The 22788-nt window shown below is 38.8% G+C and overlaps 1 protein-coding gene across 6 annotated transcripts in view; it reads left to right on the forward strand.

Annotated features, from left to right (window-relative positions):
- The window catches only part of INTS2 (integrator complex subunit 2), a 62083-nt gene that overhangs the window by 13675 nt on the left and 25620 nt on the right, over positions 1-22788 (forward strand). For all 6 annotated transcript variants that reach the window (XM_084985028.1, XM_084985027.1, XM_084985023.1 and 3 more), the window contains exons 8-15: positions 408-634; positions 2633-2758; positions 7843-7914; positions 8003-8117; positions 10179-10247; positions 12908-13042; positions 14942-15118; positions 16190-16298. In XM_084985028.1, coding sequence (XP_084841154.1) covers positions 408-634; positions 2633-2758; positions 7843-7914; positions 8003-8117; positions 10179-10247; positions 12908-13042; positions 14942-15118; positions 16190-16298 — 1030 coding nt within the window. The remainder of the gene's footprint in view (positions 1-407; positions 635-2632; positions 2759-7842; positions 7915-8002; positions 8118-10178; positions 10248-12907; positions 13043-14941; positions 15119-16189; positions 16299-22788) is intronic.

Here is a 22788-nt window from a genome sequence, read left to right on the forward strand (position 1 = left end):
GTTAAATGTTTTAATAAAATAGTCATTTCCTTGTCATTTAAGGAATTGGGGTTAATAGCAGAGATGTTGTATAAACCCAAGCTCTTGTGTCTCCAAAATGTAAGCACTTTGTACATATGACTCCACTAGTCATTATGTATTTGAAAACATCATTTATATGAGATTTAACATTTCAGATTGTCATTATTTAAGTGTATCCTGTACAGATAGGCCAAATTAGGGTGAGTAGAGTATTTGTCAAGTGAACCAGTGAATTTAGAGTTTGCTTGATTGATTAAAATGAGATTCTGTAGTTATGACAGACTCCTCAAATGGGTCAGTTTCAAGTGGAGAGCTTTGTCTGAGCTTCTTTTTGACTTCGTAAGTGTTCCATGCTTTCTCCCTTTTGTGGTCCTTATTTCTTGCAGAGAAAAAGAGAGACCAGTAGTTCTGTCCTTTGGCAAATGAGGAGGCAGCTTCTTCTGGAGTTGATGGGCATTCTTCCCACAGTAAGAAGTACCCGCATTGTGGAAGAAGCTGATGTGGAGATGGAGCCCAATGTGTCTGTGTATTCGGGGCTGAAAGAAGAGCATGTTGTGAAAGCCAGTGCGCTCTTACGTCTGTACTGTGCTTTGATGGGGATCGCTGGACTAAAGTATTCAATAATTTGATATTTTACTTTTTTATCATTTTATTTTCTCGTTTCTAATCCCCAGAAAGTGAGCCATAGGCTTTTTATTCAGATGTAGGTTTTCTGTTTGGCTTACGTAGTGAGCTGGCCTATGTCAAGAATGAATTCCTGGAGTTCCCTTGTTGTGCAGTAGGTTAGGGATCCAGCATTGTCACTGCTGTGGCTCGGGTTGCTGATGTGGCCTGGGTTCGATCCCTGGCTCGGGAACTTCATCATGCTGCAGGTGCAGCCAAAAAGAAAAAAAAAAAAAAAAAGAATGAATTCCCAAGGCAAAACATTCCCAGTTGGGATGTATCCATCTATTTCGGTCTGATTATAAATCGAATTATGTAAGGATGGGAGGGGCCAGAGCAGTGTAAGAAATGTATGACTGCACCACAGCTTGATGTGACTACAGTGAATAATCTGTGAGTGATCCTTTAACCTAGTGTAGGCAGCTAGTTGAAGTAAGCGTATCCTATTTCTTTTACAGCTGAGATCATAAATTATTTACAGATGATATGTGATTATTAAACACAAGATTTCTTAGTCACTGTATTACATCCTTTTGAGTGATATCCTCAACTGTTGTAAGTAGAGTCCTTGGTTTGCATGTTTCCAATACCATGGAAACACATTATTTACCACACTTTAGTTAAATAACACCGCTCCCTCGACAGCTCATGTATCAGTTACCGTGAAACCTTAACCAAATTATTGTCTCAAGAGCAAACTTTGCCGAGAGCTTTTCAAGCCCCACATCGCTGTATAAACAAAAGACGCACATGGTGATCAGTGACCAGTCACATCATTTCTTCTAAAATCTTTTGGTGACTGCTCACCATCCAACTATTACTATCAGTTCATGAGCAGACAACACAGTGGATAGTTGTATTGCCTCCTTGTCTCTCAATGAATAAACCCATGTGATAGTTGGCAAAACTAGAATTAAAAGAGGGAATTGGCCAATAAAAATGAAAGTGTAGCAAAGAAACAAAAAATGGGTTAACGCTGGAGTGACGTATGAACCAAAACGTAAATAGAAGAAATAGCTGACTGTGAGAATGGTCTGACTGCTTCCACTTGAGAGACCCTAAATGGGTGGCCAGATGAATTTAGTGAAGGCGAACTTGAGGATAGTCATTGTGACAGAAAGAATGAAGACCCAGGGGACCAGTGGTGGCAACAATCTTCACTTTAAAGTAGCTCTCAGGTATTTCATGACTGAAATATCAGCACATATTTATAATATATAAGCATATATATATATATATATATTTATTTATTTATTTTTTGGTCTTTTTGCCTTTTCCAGGGCTGCTCCTGCGGCATATGGAGGTTCCCAGGCTAGGGGTCTAATCAGAGCTGTAGCTGCCAGTCTACACCAGAGCCACAGCAACACCGGATACGAGCCACATCTACAACCTACACCACAGCTCACGGCAATGCCATGATCCTTAACCCACTGAGCAAGGCCAGGGATTGAACCCGCAACCTCATGGTTCCAGGTCAGATTCGTTAACCACTGTGCCACGATGGGAACTCCCTAAGCATATGTTTATGATATAATACAAAGCATAAGATGTTGGTAGCTGATCCAAGCTTAGAGGGGGGTTATGATAAGTCACCAAGGCTTAGAGAAGATGCTCATTCCATATTGTAAGTTATATGACGAGAAGGTGACAAGGGCCATTCAAACTACTCTTGATAAATCTTTCACAAAGAAAACATTGTAATTCCCACTGTTTCTAAAATATTCAATTATACAATGCTATATACACTAGTTTTACTATTTAAAAATATTTCCCTGTGCATTATAACCAACAGAGTTTTTAATGTCGACAAAAACTTAACATCTTACAATATTACAGATTTTATAAATTTTATAAAGCTCAAGATCTGTCTAAAAGGTTAAACTGTTGAAAAGTCCCTTCTTTTACTCAACTGAAAAAAGTAAAGCCTGGTAATGTGTTCCTTTTTTAGACCAACTGAGGAAGAAGCGGAGCAATTACTGCAGTTGATGACAAGCCGACCTCCTGCTACACCGGCTGGGGTTCGCTTTGTTTCACTTTCCTTTTGTATGCTACTGGCCTTTTCTACACTTGTCAGGTATCTAACTATATAATTGTTCTATTTTCTAAAGGTCTGCTTTTGTGTATTTATTAAAGCACAGCCTTAATAAGGAGCTCACTACAAAAATGGTGTAAGGGAGTTCCTGTTGTGGCTCAGCAGTAATGGACCCAACTAGTAACCGTGAGAACTCGGGTTTGATCCCTGGCCACACTCAGTGGGTTAAGAATCCGGCATTGCCATGGACTGTGGTGTAGATCACAGATGTGGCCTGGATCCTACGTGGCTGTGGCTGTGGTGTGGGCTGGCAGCTGCAGCTCCGATTAGACCCCTAGCCTGGGAACTTCCATGTGCCATGGGAGTGGCCCTAAAAAGACCAATGAACAAACCCCCCAAACAAAACAAAAAACCCCCCAAATGGTGGAGGTTTAAGTTCTCTAGTGGTTCATCAGGTTAAAGACCTGGCATGGCCACTGCTGTGGCTCGGTTTGCTGCTGTGGATGGATTTGATCCTTGGCCTGAGAACTTTTGCATGCTGTGGGTGTGGCCCCCCCCAAAATAGTGTTGGTATGAACATTGGCATTATCATTCATAAAAGAGTATCAGTGGCATCTCCTGTATACCAGTTATTTTATTTCTCTTTATCCGTTCCATATCCACATTGTTTAAAGGAGTCAAATTAGCTTTTCAAGATTTGAGGCACACAGTAGTCCTTACTCCTCTTCTCCCGGTTTCTCCTTCCTTGGAGGCAGCTTCTTTCAGTTCTTTTCGCTGATTGGTTTGGTTGTAAATACTACGTCTTTATTAAATCTTTGTCTTTGCTACATCCTGGCTTTCCGCTCAGCAGCGTTTGTTGAATTCCACTGTGCGAGTGAGGAATTTATTCCGTCTTTTCTGTCAGTCCTCAACACTTATCTTTCCTTTCTTCCCACTCTTCCGGTGCAGGGATGTTATTCGGCCTTCACCAGTACTTAGTTGTTTATATTACACTCTGGGGAGCTCAGCCAAGTTGTAGATGATTACTTTTCTTTGGCAAAACTTGCTTTGCCATTGATAGCTACCCCGTGTTTTTGTTCTTTGTTTTTCACTCACTTGTTGTTTTATGTACTTATTTTAGTGCAGTCTCAAACTCTCTGCTTATCTAAACTTCCTCTCAAGTTGTTCCGTCTCATTAGATATTCCATCAGTTTCATATTTTTGAGGAAATCTCTCCTGGAGCATTTTGACCCGCTCGCACCTGAACTGGTTACCTCTGCACCTTGTACCCAGCTCTCATCCTGGAATTACTTCCTCTTCACTCTTATTTTGGGGACTTGCTTCAGCTCTCCTTTGCTAGGGCTCCCGTGTCCTGTATCTTGTATCTGCATCCCTCATTTTGCTTTCCGAATACAGGTATGGAGGAGGTAAATTTTTTTTTTTTTTTTTTTTTTTTTTTTTGCTTTTTAGGGCCATACTCACAGCATATGGAGGTTCCCAGGCTAGGGCTATATTGGAGCTATAGCTGCCGGCCACAGCAATGCCAGATCCAAGCCATGTCTGCAACCTGCACCACAGCTCAGGGCAACATTGGATCCTTAACCCATTGAGCAAGGCCAGGGATCGAACCCGCAACCTCATGGTTCCTAGTTGGATTCATTTCTGCTGTGCCACTATGGGGATTCTTGGGGGAGGTAAATTATTTTGAGATTGGGTGTTTCTGGAAACGTCTTTATTCTGCTTTGGCACTTGGTTGATAGTTTGATAGAGTATGGAATTCTAAGTTGAGAAGTTCCCATTGTGGCTCAGTGGTTAACGAATCTGACTAGGAACCATGAGGTTGCAGGTTTGATCCCTGGCCTTGTTCACTGGGTTAAGCATCCAGTGTTGCTGTGAGCTGTGGTGTAGGTTGTGGACACAGCTCAGATCCCTCACTGCTGTGGCTGTGGCTGTGGAGTAGGCTGGCAGGTGTAGCTCTGATTCTACCCCTAGCCTAGGAACATATATGTACTGTGAGTGCGGCCCTAAAAAAAACAAACAAAACAAAGCAAAACAAAAAAAAACCCAAAAAACAAAAAAAATAGCTTTATTGAGACACAGTTTATGTACCATAAAATCCATCCATTTAAAAGTGTATAATACATTTGTCTTTAGTATATTTACAAAGTTGTACAACTATTACCACAAGATTTTAGAACATTTTTGTCACTTCAGAAAGATACTGCTCATCTGTCTTTTCAGTTTTGTCTTCAACTTTGTCTTTGAATCCTATTTGATTTTTTATTTCTCAGAGCTCTTTTTTATTCTGATGGTTGTTGTTTTCCTTTAAAATTTTTTTGGCTGCCCCATGGCTTTATGCAATTCCTGTGGGCTGGGGATCAGATCTGAGCTGCAGTTGCAACCTAAGCTTAACCCACTGCTGGACTGGGGATTGAACCTGCATCCTAGCACTCCCAAGACGTCACCGATCCTGTTGTGCCACAGCAGGAACTCCACGTTGTTTTTTTCTTTATTGTGTCTGTTGTTTCATGATGACATAGTTTCTCTTATTATTAATCATAATAATTGAAGGGGTTTCATTTGTACTGTTTCTTTTCTATGTCCTTTGTTTAGTCTCTATTTTTCAAGCTAGAAGCTTTTTCCAGAGGTTTGGTAATTCTTGGTTGTCTGTTCACATTAAGAGTAGGAAAGGAAAAGGCAGATTAGAACTTCTGAATGAGGAGTTCCCGTCGTGGCGCAGTGGTTGACGAATCCGACTAGGAACCATGGGGTTGTGGGTTCGATCCCTGCCCTTGCTCGGTGGGTTAAGGATCCGGCGTTGCCGTGAGCTGTGGTGTAGGTCGCAGACGCGGCTCGGATCCCGCGTTGCTGTGGCTCTGGCGTAGGCCGGTGGCTACAGCTCCGATTCGACCCCTAGCCTGGGAACCTCCATATGCCGCGGAAGCGGCCCAAGAGATAGCAACAATAACAACAACAACGACAAAAAAGACAAAAAAAAAAAAAAAAAAAAAAAAGAACTTCTGAATGAGTAGATAGGAAACTCTTGGGTTTTTAGAGTCTTAGAGAAGACTCTTGTCTGAAGAATGAAGGCCACAAGAAATCCATCAGCGAAGTTAAAAAGTGAGAATGAAAGGCTGGGCGATCTCATTGTGCAGTGTGATCATTCACTTAATTCTTCTACTTTCGGAATGATGCTCTCGGTATCCCTGGTTGTCCGTCAGTTCAGAGACACCCTCTTTTACCATCTCCAGGGAATAAATCTCCAGTCCCCTCTCCACTGGGGAATGGGTATTCACGAGTTATGCAGCATGGGGAGAGGTGATTCGGAGGTCTTCTGCTTATATAGACGGTTTGTATTTAGTCTCTGTCTTCCTTCTCACTCCCAGAACTGCCTGGAACTCAGTTGCTGAGTCCTTTGCGGATTCTGTAGTGTAAGTGGTAGATTGCCTTTCCCTTCTGCCAGTTTAGTAATCTCCTTTCTCCAGTCTGCAGGTCAGTTCCCACTCGTCCATCTAGGCTCTAGCTTCCAGCGTCCTGTATTGTTGCCCCTCATCGTCATCCTGTGCATTTATGCCTTTTAAGAAAATGTAGTTTGAATGGTGTGTTTCAGGAGGGTGGGAAATTAAGTACATGAAGTGCAGTGTTTTCTCAGTTCTTTACCTGGAGTAATTTTTAAGCATTATCTCTAGTCCTCATTACTTCTGTAAAGTGGGTGTTTTTAATCTATATTTTAAACGTAGGAGGGAAAAGTTCAGAAAGATGATGAATGACCTTTTAAATCTTCTTTGCTTTGGGTAGCAGGCTTCATAGTTACTTTTTTTCTTTTTTGCTTTTTAGGGCCGCACCTGAAGCATATGGAAGTTCCCAGGTTAGAGGTCAAATTGGAGCTGCAGCTGCTGGCCTACACCACAGCCACAGCAATGCCAGATCTGAGCTTAGTCTGCAACAACCTACACCAAAGCTTATGGAAACGCCAGATCCTGGACCCACTGAGTAAGGCCAGGGATTGAACCCGCATCCTCAGGGATACTAGTCAGATTCGATTATGCGGCATCACAGTGGGAACTTCTCATGGTTGCTTTTTGTTTTGTCTGTTTACACTTGAATGAAGTAGAGGGAGATCAATGAAAATTATTTTTACAAATAAAAATTGCCTTGTACCTTTTAATCTAAATTGAGAAATTCCCTTTAAGCAAGTCGTTGTTGGTACATTTTTATAACCATTTTTCATATCTCATACACCCCTGGCTATCTCTTTTTCTTTCTCTTCTTTGAATAGTGATCTATTATTTCTCTATAATTTGGAGTTCTGCTCAAAACGCTTCTATAAACTAAATTTTATTTTCCAGATAAAAGATAGTCTGACTTGTTACTGTCCTCATACTCAGTTCGTGACTTTTTGGCTGCACTTGTGGCATGTATAAGTTCCTGGGCTAGGGATCAAACCTGCACCACAGCAGTGACCCAAGCCACAGGAATGACAGCGCTGGATCCTCAACCCTCTGAGCCACACAGGAATTCCAGTTTGTGACATTTTAATGGTTAAATTTTAACACTAGATTTTTTTTCAATATGAAATAAGTATAAGCTGTTAATATATTTCATTCTAACATTTTAATGCAAAGGACCTTTGTTTTTCCAAGGAATATGAAGAAGTTTACTCTCTCTAATCTGCAAATGCAGTAACTGAGACTTTGAGAGGGTTTGACTGTTCCTGTTCATGGAGAAAAGTAAATAGTCTCATTCTTCTCTAGAACTGCTTCATATCTTGGTGACAATTAATGACCAATTCTACAAGCAGTTAATCTGAGGAAAAATAATTTCTACCAAGAGTAATTCCAGAATGCTTTGCACCCACAGCATATGGAAGTTCCCAGGCTAGGGGTCGAGTCTGAGCTGCAGCTGTGGCCTACACCACAGCCACAGCAACGCGGGATCCAAGCCATGTCTGTGACCTATGCCGCAGCTCTCGGCATTGCCGGATCCTTAACCCACTGAGCGAGGCCAGGGATTGAACCGGCATCCTCATGGATACTAGTCAGGTTCGTTACCCCTGAGCCATTGTGGGAACTTTGGCTTTTTTTGTTCTTAATGTTAGTGTTAGTATGTCTGATTTAAACCAGTGACTTCTGGTATGTTTTGTACAGTACACCTGAACAAGAGCAGCTAATGGTGGTGTGGCTGAGTTGGATGATAAAAGAAGAAGCTTATTTTGAGAGGTAAGATGGTTTCATTTGTGTCAGTTAGCTGAGTAAGTTTTTCTTATCCCTTCTTTGGAAATTCATATTTTCTTTTCTGTTCCAACAGTACTTCAGGGGTCTCTGCTTCTTTTGGGGAGATGTTATTATTGGTTGCTATGTACTTTCATAGCAACCAACTTAGTGCTATCATCGACTTGGTCTGTTCCACTTTGGGGATGAAGGTAATTTTTTTTTTTTATCTTTCTAAAGAAGGTGGTTCTAAGCTGATTCTAAGTGAATTTTTTTTATAGGGTTAAGTAAATAGATTGTTTTCATTTTGAAGTAATTGTATAATTGAGAGTGTATCAGGAGATTTTAGGAAAAAAAATTTTGTGAAAACATTTATTTATAAGAATAATAGATGTTCTATGTAGAAAGCTTGGAAAACATATAAAGAAGGGAAAAATATAATTCTATGTTCAGAGATATCAAATACTGTTGATAGTCTGGTATTTAATTAATATACATATTGTGTAATTTTAGAGAACTTACCAATATATAATGAGCAAGTCCTCATGTCAACAAATGCTCTAATACAAGTTTCAGTGGCTGCATTATACTCTATCATATGGACCAATCATGACATTCTTAATGGATCTTTTTTTATTTGCCATGTAGATTTTCCAGTTTCTTTTTTTTTGGTTTTTTTTGGCCACACCTTCAGCATGTGAAAGTTCCCAGGCCAGGGATTGAACCTGTGCCTCAGCAGTGACCTGGGCCACTGTAGTGACCATGCCAGATCCTTAACCCACTGAGCCACGAGGGAACTCCTAGATTTTCCAGTTTCTGAAAAATGCTTAGATGAATATCCTTGTGTGTATAAATACCCATATAGGCCCTCAAACGTGTATCTTCACTTTTTAGATTTTTTCCTTAGCATAAAGTTCTAGAAATCAGTACTAAGTGAAAGTGTGATGCTGTTAAGATATTTAATGAGTATTGCCAGATCATCTTCCAGAAAGATGATACCAGTTTCACCGTACTCATTAGTAAATGAGAAAATGTTCTCAAAACTCTCACTGTCACTGGGCATTATCATTCTTTTTAATCTTTGCAAATTTAATGAAGAATCGTCTTACTTTGCATTTCTTTGATTACTAGTGAAACTATGGTTATTATTATTTTTTATTGTTATGTAGTTTATATAGAAATTTTTGGGTAGTTTTAAAAAGTTCATGTTTTAGGTGGTTTATTTCTTTTGTGAAAGCCTTATTGATGTCCCCATTCTGTAGGTATTTTTATGGATTTTTCCTTTCACTGATTCAAAAGGATTCTTTTTATATAAATGATAGACCATTATACCTTATATATCATATTTAATTGATTTCAAGACACAGTTTTTACTCAGTATTGAAACTGGGCTTCATTTTACAGTTGATGTGTGATGTTAATGTGGTAATGTTTTCCCTCTTTTTTCTTGAGAAGCTACTATTAAATCAGCCATGTGTCTTATAATCCTTATTGTCTTTCAAAGTGAGTTCCTGTTGTGGGTCAGCAGAAGGGAATCTCACTAGAATCCATGAGGATGCAGTTCGATCCCTGGCCTTGCTCAATGGGTTAAGGATCTGGCGTTGCTGTGGCTGTGGCTGTGGCACAGGCTGGCAGTTGCCGCTCTGATTCGACCCCTAGACTGGGAACCTCCATTTGCCATGGGTGCGGCCCCAAAATAAAATAAATAAATAAATAAATAAATAAGTAAAAGTGGAGAAGCATAATATGTTGCAGTTGATTTTTCTCAACCTTTTTTTGCCATGTAAAAATTATCTTCTATTTGTGTAATATATCATTTCTTTTGTGGTGCTTATTTTGTTGTCATGCTTAGAAATGGTTTTCTTTCTTTAGGTTTATAGAAATGATCACATATTTTCTTCTAGTCTTTTTGTGGCTTTATGTTTTACATTTAAATCTTTAATAAATTTGCAGTTTATTTTGGGAATGGTGTCATGTGCAGATCTTTATATGTATTATCCAGAAAGATAACTATCCCACCTCTGTTTATTAAACTATCCACCTCTCCCCATTGACTTGAAATGCCAATAATGGTATTTGCTAAGTACTTTTATATGGTGGTTCATCTTCTCAGGAAAAGTGCACTTTAACATTGAGTTTGAAAAGCCACTTCTAATATAGAGGACTTGAACCTTAATTTTATATGCCGCATTATTGTATCTCTTTTACCAGAGAAAATTGTGCTTCATGGATTTTGTTTTCACCTGCTATTGAAATTCTTTTGGTTGTTTTAGATTGTAATTAAGCCAAGCTCCTTGAGCAGAATGAAGACTATCTTCACACAGGAAATCTTTACGGAACAGGTACTTCTTTTAACTTTATTCTTAGGTACCTCTTTAACTTTCTTTTACTACATCCCTTGGGAGAAAACTTGTATACTTCTGTTTAAAAGAATAATATCATCTTTTTTTGTTTTTAATTTCCATGCTGATATATTTAATCTTTGAAACTTCTATAAGAATTAAAACATTTCTTTTAAAGCTACTTATTACATACAAAAGCATGTTTGAAGTTTATGTATTTTGGAGACTATAAATAGATACTTAAGAGAATAGTCATAGGGTAATCGATTGGTATTGTCAGGAGAAAAATAAAGTAGAGACCTATTTAAACTTTTAGACTATAAGGTTCATTTCTTTTTTTTTTTTTTTTTTTTGTCTTTTGTCTTTTTGTCTTTTGTTGTTGTTGTTGTTGCTATTTCTTGGGCCGCTCCCGCAGCATATGGAGGTTCCTAGGCTAGGGGTTGAATTGGAGCTGTAGCCACCGGCCTACGCCAGAGGCACAGCAACGCAGGATCCGAGCCGCGTCTGCAACCTACACCACAGCTCACGGCAACGCCGGATCGTTAACCCACTGAGCAAGGGCAGGGACCGAACCCGCAACCTTATGGTTCCTAGTCGGATTCGTTAACCACTGCGCCACGACGGGAACTCCTATAAGGTTCATCTCTAACTAGATTATAGAGTCTGAATTCCTTATTCTGGTACTTTTGTCTATTGGTAATCCTAATGATATTTTTTTAGTGACAGAGCCTTTTTTTTAAATTGAAGTCTAGTCAGTTTTTAGTATTGTGTTAGTTTCAGGTATATGGCATAATTATTCAGTTATATATATAGATGTATATATTCTTTTTTCGATTCTTTTCCATTATAGTTTATTACCAGGTCCTGAATATAGTTCTTTGTGCTACATAGTAAATCCTTAATGTTTATATGTTATATATAGTAATTTGTATCTGCTAATCCCATATTCCCAATTTATTCCTTCTCCTCCCTTCCCTTTTGGTAACCGTAAATTTGTTTTCTGTGTCTGTTGAGTCTATTTCTGTTTTGCAAATAAGTTTATTTGTACTATTTTTTTATAAATTCCACATATAAGTGACAGCATACAATATTTATCTTTCTCTGTCTGACTTCATTTAGTATGATAATCTCTAGGCCCATCCATGCTGCTGCAAATGGTATTATTTCATTTTTTATGGCTGAGTAGTATTCCTTTGTAAATATTTACCACATCTCTATCCATTCATCTGTTGATAGTAACCTTTGTTGCTTCCATGTCGTGGCTATTGTAAATAGTGCCACTGTGAACCTTGGGGTACATGTATATTTTCAAATTAGAGCTTTTGTCTTTGACAGACATATTCCAAAATTTAAAATTCCCAGGTTCATTTGTCAATTTGAATCTCAGAATACAAAAATACGTGTATCTTAAAAAATGAAACGTTTGAAAATACTCATAGATCCATAACTGTTGCTTCTTTTAGGATAATTGATATTCTAATTTCTGTACCAAACTCTCCCTTCTCCCTCAGTGCACATACCCTCCCACATAACAGTCACACATAGGACATAGGAGACTCATAAATTATTTTTCATGTGTTTTATTTGAACTAACTGAAAGACAGCTTTGGGGAGGGTCTTTGAAAGATAGCCGTCTATGCATGATACAATGAGAATAACAATAAAAATTCCTATTTATATTTATGTGATACTTTATAATTCACATATGTTTTTCCAGGAATTTTTTTCTTTTTCTTTCTTTTTTTTTTTTTTTCTAAGGTCCTCAGGTACACATGGAAGTTCACAGACTGGGAGTAGAGTTGGAGCTATAGCTGCCAGCCTATGCCACAGCGATCGATAACAATGCAGGATCTGAGCCATGTCTGCGACCTACCCCACAGCTCATGGCAGTGCCAGATCCTTAGCCCACTGGGTAGGGTCAGGGATCAATCCCACATCCTCATGGATACTAGTTGGGTTCCTTTCCTCTGAGTCACAATGGGAACTCCTCTGAAAAAAATTTTTCACCCCTTCACAAAACCTTTTGAGACAGATAAGACAATATTGTATCATTTCATAGTGAAAATAGGCTCAGGAGATAAAATGACTTATGCATAGTCATTGTACCTAGATTTTATGATTCCAAATTTTATGTTATTTTTTAATCTAACTATACCCCTGATAACATATCTTTGTTTAAAAGCAAATTTTTAAAAAATAGAGAACTTTGCAGATCCTTAAATGTATGATACTACCTCGTCACTTGAAAGTGACTGAATCATGGGAGTTCCTGTTGTGGCTCAGTGATTATGAGCCCAACTAGTATCCATGAGGATGTGGGTTCGATCCCTGGCCTCGCTCAATGGGTTAAGGATCCGGCATTGCTGTGAGCTGTGGTGTAGGTTGCGGACATGGCTCGGAACTGGGGTTGCTGTGGTTATGGCTATGGCCAGCAGCTACAGCTCCAGTTTGGCCCCTAGCCTGGGAACTTCCACATGCCTCAGGTTTGCCCCCGCCTCCAAAAAAAGAAAGCAATTAATCATGTAATTGGTTTTTATCATTCCTCCCTAAAGACCACATTTGAATTAAGTATTGACAGTCTATCCAGCTAATCCTCCTTCTTTCGTAGTAATTTTATACGTGGTTCTATCATACATGTTAATATTATTTTTCCCTTTTAGGTTGTCACAGCTCATGCGGTTCGGGTCCCTGTCACCAGCAACCTGAGTGCCAACATTACTGGATTTTTGCCTATTCACTGTATTTACCAGCTTCTGAGAAGTCGTTCCTTTACCAAGCACAAAGTGTCAATAAAAGTAGGTCCTTACATTTATATTTCAAGCTAAGCCTCAATTAATGCTTTTTTTCCCAGTTCTATTTCAGTTTGTAGACCTTTACTGTGGATTTTGTGTGTGAAATGTTTTTAGTTACTAGTCATTTATATAGTTACAGTAATTAGGCTCTTAGTTTGAGATTTTTAAAATAGTGTAACTATTTAGTTACTTACAGAATGTAAAATAGTGCTAATACTTTTAAATTCTCAATAATAACATCATTTAGCTATTTCATTAAACCTAGTAAGAAATTGCCGTTTTCTTTTCTTTCTTTCTTTCTTTCTTTTTTATTTTATGGCTGCACCTGAGGCATATGGAAGTTCCCAGGCTAGGGGTGGAACTGGAGTTGCAGCTGTGGGCCACAGCCACAGCAACTTGGGATCCGAGCTGTGTCTTCGACCTACACCACAGCTCAGGGCAACGCCAGATCCTTAACCCACTGAGCGTGGCCAGGATCTGAACCCCCATCCTTATGGGTACTAGTTGGGTTTGTTACCACTGAGGCGCAACAGGAGCTCTGAAATTGCCATTTTCTATACTTGGTTTTGTTCATCAAACTGAGAAAGTTGCTGGTTAGCCATGACCAGCATTTGTTTATTTTTCACATGGACATCTAATATCTAACTTGTATATATTTTGATGTATTTTCAATTTGTTATATAGTTGGCTGTATCAGAAAGTTAACCTCTAAAGAAAAGTCTGAATGCCCGGAGGTAAAAAAAAATCTGTTTGAACCATTTCTGAGAGGCTATTTTGTTAATAAAGAACTGTGAACAATATATACATTGATATGTAACATTTATTTTTGTTTTATTTTATTTTATTTTTGTCTTTTCCAGGGCCGTTCCCACGGCATATGGAGGTTCCCAGGCTAGGAGTCGAATTGGAGCTGTAGCCACCGGCCTACGCCAGAGCCACAGCAACGCAGGATCTGAGCCACGTCTGCGACCTACACCATAGCTCAGGGCAACGCCAGATCCCTAACCCACTGAGCAAGGCCAGGGATCTAACCTGCAACCTCATGGTTCCTAGTCAGATTCCTTAACCACTGCGCCACGACAGGAACTCCTGATAATTTTCCTTGTTTTCATGACTTTAGTGAAGTTATTTTCCAGCTTGATCTTCTGCTTCTTTGTATTTTTAGCACATGAAATAGATAAGAATTAAGAGTCCAGATGCACACCCAGTATTTCTTCTTGGCCTCTATCTGTATAGTTAATAAAGTGATAGTCTCCCATAAGAGGTTATCAAAGCCATTTTCTTATCTATTTGAGGGCTATTATGAAGAACTATCCCTCTCCCTCAAATTCTTTCTGTTGTGAGGTCTTTTACAACAGCATATATGGTGCTGTAAATACAGACATAGTAGGGACTTACAGTTTTTTCTTCCCACTACTTAAAAACTAATAGATTGGAGTTCCTGCTATGGTGCCATGGGATTGGTGGTGTCTCTGCACCACCAGGACACAGGTTCTATCCCTGGCCTAGTACAGTGGGTTAAAGGATCTGGTGTTGCTGTGCTGCTTGGATTTGATCCCTGGCCGGGATCTCCATATGCTCTGGGGTGGCCAAAACAAACAAACAAAAACCCAATCAACCAAACAAAAAAACCCTAATGGATTAAAACCCCAAAGACCAAACTCAAAACTCATTTTAGATTTATCTTCCATTGGACAATATTCTTGATTTTAAGATATAGAAGTATTTCTTATTTTTAAAGCAAAGACAGTTGTGAAACTGGATAATATATTTAGTAACTGCTAAAAGTTAATAGTGAGTTTCACTGATTCGTAAATCATGTAAAATTATATGTGCTTTTAAATTTCTGCTTGCTTTTCTTATTGCCATAATTGATTTAGTGCCTGTAACCTTCTTTCTTAGGACTGGATTTATAGACAGCTGTGTGAAACCTCTACTCCACTCCATCCTCAATTACTTCCTCTGATTGACGTGTACATAAATTCTGTACTTACTCCTGCATCTAAATCTAATCCAGAAGCTACAAATCAGCCAGTCACAGAACAGGAGATACTCAATATTTTCCAAGGAGTCACTGGGGTAAAATGGTGGTTCTTTTACATTTATTAGCTTATTTTTCTTCTATTCCTCTGACTTCAAATTCTCCCCCTGATTATTAGAGGAGAACCACTTCTAGGTGGTTCTTTTTTTTTTTTTTTTTTAATTTATTGGAGTATGTTGATTTACAGTGTTGTGTTAGTTTCAGGTGTACAGCAAAGTGAATAGGTGGTTCTGAATTTCAAGTGGTATTAAATTTCTTTAGTTTGCTTATAAATATTAAAAGAATGGTATTAGTTCTATGTAGTTTGGTGAATAGGTTCTTTTTGAGGAATTCTTTCAAAAGCTCCATTTTAAAGTCTTAGGAGTACCCTGGAAGTTATATTTTTAACAGAGGACCATGCAGTGTTTCACACATTCAACCAGCTTTGTTAAGCTTCTTGGGATCTAAGATATACCTAGATTGTATATGGAAAATTTGGAGAAAATCTTTCTTCTCTAAACATACTTAAATGTACAATATCTTTTTTAGGAGTAAATTTCAGGTGATACTTGAGACCCTGTAAGCCTTTTTCAGAAGCACCCTGATGGGACTGATAGTGACTTTTTTTCTTTTTCTTTCTCCCTTTTTTTTTTTTGCTTTTTAGGTCGGCACCTGTGACACATGGAAGTTCCCAGGCTAGGGGTCCAGTCGGAGCTACAGCTCTCAGCCTACACCATAGCCACAACAACATGGGGTCCAAATTGCATCTACAAACTACCCCACAGATCATGGCAATGCTGGATCCCTGACCCACTGAGCGAGGCCAGGGATTGACCCTGCATCTTCATGGATGCTAGTTGGATTCATTTCTGCTGTGCCACAACGTGAACTCCTGACTTTTTTTTCTATCTTAAAGACTTAAGCATGTTGCTTTTCATCTCCCTAGCCATCTCGAATTTAACTTGGACTTCAAGTTGTCTCTTTGAGTTGAATGCAAACATAGCAACATTTCTCCCAATTTCTTTGCTTGGGAGCAGCAACACTGAATAATCTATTTTGAATGTTTTTACTGTCAAGAATCACTCATGACATCCAACAGTATTTTAAAGTGTTTGTAATATTACCTCCAGGGTGACAACCTCCGCCTTAATCAGCGTTTCAGTATCACAGCACAGCTTTTGGTGCTTTATTACATATTGTCTTATGAAGAAGCTCTCCTAGCAAACACAAAGACTTTAGGTAAGTTGTCCATAGGGCAGTGTTTCTAGTGATAGTTCACCTTATTTGCTTATATTTTGTTACTTGCCAGGTCGCTGTATGAGAAAATAAAGTCAAATATCCTAACAAGCTCCAGCATCATCCTCTAGACTTTGCACTGTAGGCATGTCTACTCTGATCATAAACACATGTACATGTGGACCCATCACCACCTCTTAAGGCTCAGTGCTCTTTTTAGCAGGCTGAATTAGTAGATGACTGAATTGTCTGTATTTTAATAACTTTAATGATCTAACTAAATGTAAATGAAGAGATGCACATGAGGGAACTGTAACGGAAGTTTTTTTTGCTTGATTTCAGTAACTGAACTGGGCTTTCAAACTTAGCTATTTCATATACTATCAGAAGGTCAGATTTAGAATAGATGATACCAGTATAAAGTAGTATGTTTTCCTCTATTTGAAAAAGAAAATTCACCTGTATTTTAGGCTTGCTAAATGTATGTAGGTCCATATTTGAAATGAAAAGAGTGTCATTAAAAAGTCACAGGCATTGAATATATAGAGCAGGAAGAATTCTCCTAAGGGTGGTTAATTTACCATAACTGAGTGATTTTACTTTTTGAAAGCTATTCCTTAAAGTTACTTTTCTTTTCTTTTTTCTTTCTTTCTTTTTCTGCTTTTTAGGGCCGCACTTGCGGCATATGGAGGTTCCCAGGCTAGAGGTCTAGTTAGAGCTATAGCTGCTGGCCTATGCCACAGCTCATGGCAACGCCGGATCCTTAACCCACTGAATGAGACCAGGCATTGAACCCACAACCTCGTGGTTCCTAGTTGGATTTGTTTCTGCTGCGCCACGATGGGAACTTCCTAAAGTTACTTTTCAATGTTTGGCAGATCAGTTTCTTTTATTTATCTGAAGTATTGTATTTTAAATAAACTTTGAATTTCTCTGTTGCTTTCTTTCCTGACTATGGTTGTTAGGGTTATATAGAGGATAGCCCACAACTAAAATTATACTTTTTGCCATATTAGGGACAAGATGGGCTAATAATCAGTAGATAATATTCTCCTACTTTTATCCACATAAAATAAATTCTCTTAAGGAATATGACAATTGTGATTTTCTTTTTAATAAATTTTATTGGACTATAGTTGACTTAGAAAGTTGTGTTAGTTTCAGGTATACAGCAATGTAAATCAGTTATACATATACATTTATCTGTTCCTTTTCAGATTCTTTTCCCAAATAGGTTATTACACAGTATTTAGTAGCTCACCCTGTGCTATGCAGTAGGTCCTTGTCACCTATCTATTTTATGTATGGTCGTGCGAATATGTCAATCCGAACCCCCTAATTTATCCCTCCTGCCCCACATTTCCCCTTTGGTTCACTAAAAATTGGATTTCAAAATCTTTGAGTCTGTTTCTGTTTTGTAAGTTCTTTTGTATCATTTTTTGTTAGTTTCACATAGTAGTGATCTCATAGGATATTTGTCTTCCTCTGTCTGCCCTCACTTGTATGATACTTTCTAGGTCCATTGCTTATGATTTAATAATTAGTAGAGGCGTGAGTTACATGGAGATATTCTGGGGAGAACTCAGACCATTAACACTGTGTCAGAGGGCCAAAAGACAGCCTTAATTTTTATTTAAATTGATGTTTAGAAAAAATTATTTTTTTAAAAATTTATTGGAGTATAGTTGACTTATAATGTTGTATACAGCAAAGTGAATCAGTTACGTATATATATATATATCCATTCCTCTTCAGATTCTTTTTTTTTTTTTTTGTCTTTTTGCCTTTTCTAGGGCCGCTCCCACGGCATATGGAGGTTCCCAGGCTAGGGGTCGAATCAGAGCTATAGCCGCTGGCCTACACCACAACCACAGCAACGCCAGATCCGAGCCGCATCTGTGGCCTACACCACAGCTCACGGCAACGCTAGATCCTTAACCCACTGAGCAAGGCCAGGCATGGAACCTGCAGCCTCATGGTTCCAAGTCAGATTCGTTAACCACTGCGCCACGATGGGAGCTCCTCCTCTTCAGATTCTTTTCTCACGTAGGTTACTACGCAGTAGTGAGTAGATGTCCTTCCCTATACAGTAGGTCCTCGTTACTTCTCTGCTTTGTATATGGTAGCGGGTGTATGTATAAATCTCCCAATTTATCCTTCCCCCCAACATTTCCCCTCTGGTAACCGTAAGTCTGGTTTCAAAATCTTTGAATTCTGTTTCTGTTTTGTGAATTCGTTCTTTGTATCATTTTTTAAATGAGAGTCCACATATTCATGATCACATATGACATTTGTCTTTCTCTGTCTGTTTTCACTTAGTATGATAGTTTTTAGGCCCACCCATGTTGTTGCGTATGGCGTTATTTCATTCTTACAAACATTTTTTTTTTTAAACAGAAAATACTGAGACCAGTATAGCCAACTTTTGTGTGTATACCATGCTGAATCAACAAGTCACTTAGAATTTTTAGAACCAGAAGAATCTTTAAAGATTACGTATCCTAAGTCCCCAGTGATGTGCTCAGTTCAGTCATGTGTCCTGTGAAGCTACTGTTGTTTGTACAATAATCTGATGGATCTCAATTGGAAAGTTAAGGATTTTAATTTAACTTGAGTACAGCTCAGCCTGGATTTGAAGGTCTTGGCCAACAAACGGGGACGTTACGGAGAATTTTTAGGTTTTTCTAAAATTCTAGTTTTTATACTTTATTTTTTTGTCTTCTTAGGGCCTCACTCGTGGCATTTGGAAGTTCCCAGGCTAGGGGTCAAATCAGAGCTGCAGCTGCCAGCCTACACCACAGCCACAGCAATGCAGGATCTGAGCTGTATCTTCGAGCTACACTGCAGCTCACTGCAATGCTGTATCCTTAAGCCAATGAGCAAGGCCAGAGATTGAACCCACGTCCTCATGAATACTAGTCGGGTTCGTTACCGCTGAGCCACAGTGGGAACTCCCAGTTTTTATGCTTTAAAAAGTGTTTTCCTGTTCATTACAGCTGGAGACTTTATTACTAGGTCGAGCAGCTTATTTTTAGATGCATTTGAAGTTAAGAACAAACTAATGTATACTGAACGTATGAGGAACTGTGTATCTGTTCTTAAACATAATCTCACAATTAAGTAGCTAAAAATATTACTTGTTTAACTCTGTCCCTCAGGCTTAACTTCATTTAAAAATAAGAGCTGGCTGCCTTTTCTGCCTCTGCCCTGCTTCATGTGAAATTTCCTTCCTTGTTACCAGTGGAACAAGACACATCCTGTGGTCTTGGAAACTATAATGTTCACTGGCTCTAAATCCCTGAACTTGAAGGTTTTCTTTGCACTTGATAATTATTTTCTTTCCAGAAGAAGGTTAACTCCAACTGCCTCTTTCAAAGTGCTGAAACCTTTAAGCAAACATTAGCAGATGTGATTTTTTAGCAGCTTGAAGTTTCAGTGCTGTAAAATCAAGTTTGACCAAAAAAGGTTCTAACAGTTAAATGACTGTACTGTAGAATAATAGTATAAGAATTTCAAACGTATTTCATTATTTACCTAATTATTTCCATATCTTAATGTAAAAGAACTGGTTTTTAAAATAAAACATTTTTTAAAAGTGAGTTTACTGAAGAAAATTAAGGAAGTGAGAAAAGAGTCAAGACCAAAGTATAAACCATCCACAGTTCTACTGCCCACAGGTGGTCACCATAGAGTTTTGCTACAAAACCCTTCAGTTTTTTTTGTTTTTTTTTTTCCTTTTTCTTTTTAGGGCCACCCCTGTGGCATATGAAGTTCCCAGGCTATGAGTCAAATCAGAGCTGCAGCTGCTGGGCCTTTACCACAGCCACAGCAACACCAGATCTGAGCCACATCTGTGACCTGTGCCACAGTTTGCGGCAACACAGGGTCCTTAACCCACTGATCGAGGTCACGGATCGAACCTGAATTCTCATGGATGCTAGTTGGGTTCTTAACACTCTGGGCCACAACAGGAACCCCCAGAACCCTTCAGTCTGCATATATGATAACTTTCACAAAGTTGGAATCAAATATATGGTTTTTTGTTTTTTGTTTTTTTTGTCTTTTCGTCCTTTTAGAGTCGCCGCACCCACGGCAAATGGAGGTTTCCAGGCTAGGGGTCTAATTGGAGCTACAGCTGCCGGCCTACACAACAGCTCACGGCAACGCCAGATCCTTAACCCACTGAGCAAGGCCAGGGATCGAACCCGCAACTTCATGGTTCCTAGTCGGATTCCTTAACTACTGCACCATGATGGGAGCTCCTGAAGCATGATTTTTAATAGCTATATAATATTCATAAATATGTATCACTACTTAATAAATTCCTTATTGTTGGATATTTGAGTTATTTCCAGATTTTTGCCATTATAGGCAGTGAAGGTTTGAATATCCTTTGAGCAAGCTCTGTATACAGGTATAATTATTTCTGTCCTTAGGATAGATTCCCAAATGCAAAACTACTAAACCAAAGATTTTGAATTATAAGATTTAAAAAATGAATTGCCATATTGCTTTCCGGGTAGGTTATACCATTATAGACATTTTTTTTAAATAATGATTTTTATTTTTTCCATTGTAGCTGATTTACAGTGTTCTGTCAATTTTATGCTGCACGGCAAGGTGACCCAGTTACACATACATGTATACATTCTTTTTTTCACATTGTCATTCTCCATCACAATTGACCAGACATAGTTCCCAGTGCTATACAGCAGGATCCCATTGCTTATCCATTCCAAAGAGTATAGTTTGCATCTATTAACTCCAAATTCCCATTCCCTCCTACTCCTTCTCCCTCCCTTTTGGCAACCACAAGTCTGTTCTCCATGTCCATGATTTTCTTTTCTGTGGAAAGGTTCATTTGTGCCTTGTATTAGATTCCATATATAAGTGAAATCATATGGTATTTGTGTTTCTCTTTCTGACTTACTTCACTTAGTGTGATAGTCTCTAGTTCCATCCATGTTGCTGCAAATGGCATTATTTGGTTCTTTTTTATGGCTGAGTAGTATATACCCCATCTTCTTAATCCAGTCGTCTGAATTATAGACATTTTATATAAGGCATTTGTGTAAGGTATGCCAATTATTTTGCAGTATTGATTTTTTTTTTTTAATTGGCTGAACTGGCAGCATATGGAAGTTCCCTGACCAGGAATTGAATCCAAGCTGCAGCTGTGAACTATGATGCAGCTCCAGCAATGTCAGATACTTTATCTACTACATCGGGCCTGGGATCAGCCTGTGCCATCACAGAAACAATGATAGATCCTTAACCCACTGTACCACAGCAGGAACTCCATAGTATTGTTATTTCTTTATGGTGTTTTCATGTATGTATGTATGTATGTATGTATGTATTTGGCTGCACCCGTGGGATGTGGAAGTTCCTGGGCCAGGGATCAAACCCACGCCACAGCAGTGACAAAGCTGGATTCTTAACCCACTGAACATCAGGGAACTTCTATGGTGTTTTTTAATTATAGAATTTTATGGAGAGGTAACTCTTTGAAAGAAAGGTACTAACATTATATAAGTAATCACCTGTATTTCCTCTTGGGGCATTATTATTTCATTTTAAAAATTTGTTTGCCGGGAGTTCCCGTCGTGGCTCAGTGGAAACAAATCTGACTAGCATCCATGAGGATGAAGGTACGATCCCTGGCCTTGCTCAGTGGGTTAAGGATCCAGGGTTGCTCTCAGCTGTGGTGTAGGTGGCAGACACGGCTCGGATCTGGTGTTGCTGGGGCTCTGGCGCAGGCCAGCAAGTACAGCTCCAATTCAACCCCTAGCCTGGGAACCTCCATATGCCATGGGTGTGGCGCTAAAAAGACACACAAAAAAATTTATGTATGCCTTTAATTTTGATGTTAAGTATGCAGTGTAGGTCCGATTTTATTGTATTTTTTTGTAATTTGTTATTTGCCAATGTTCCATAGTGAATAATCTGTCATTTTGTGATTACTTTGGAAAGTTGCTCTGATGTATATCAAAGTTTTCTTATAAACCTAGGTCTAGTTTTGGATTTTCTTGTTTATGTCAGACATTTCTAGTTCCTTTCATAGTTATTGTTCATGTTCAGTATTTCTGTCTATTCTCACAATTTAATCTTTCACATGAACTTTGCAGTAATTTTGTCAAATTCCACAGAAGACAATTGTATTGAGATTTTGATTAGAAATATATTAAGCTTACATTTTGAGAAAATTTGCATTTTTACAATACTGTTTTTTCAGCTAAGAATATGAAATCTTTTTTTTTTTTTTTTTTTTTGTCTTTTTAGGGTCATACCCACAGCATATGGAAGTTCCCAGGCTAGGAGTTGAATTGGAACTGCAACTGTAGGCCACAGCCACAGTCACAGCAATGCCAGATCCCAGCCCCATCGGCAGCCTACGCCATAGGTTGCGGCAATGCTGGATCCTTTGCCCGCTGAGCAAGGCTAGGGATTAAATGCACACCCTTGTGGATACTTGCCGATTGCTTAACCTGCT

The sequence above is a fragment of the Sus scrofa genome, chromosome 12, assembly GCF_054392235.1.
Source record: "Sus scrofa isolate SSC_HxYL_T2T_F1_AM1 chromosome 12, Sscrofa_HxYL_maternal_Yorkshire_Landrace_v2.0, whole genome shotgun sequence".
Taxonomy (NCBI): Eukaryota; Metazoa; Chordata; class Mammalia; order Artiodactyla; family Suidae; genus Sus; species Sus scrofa.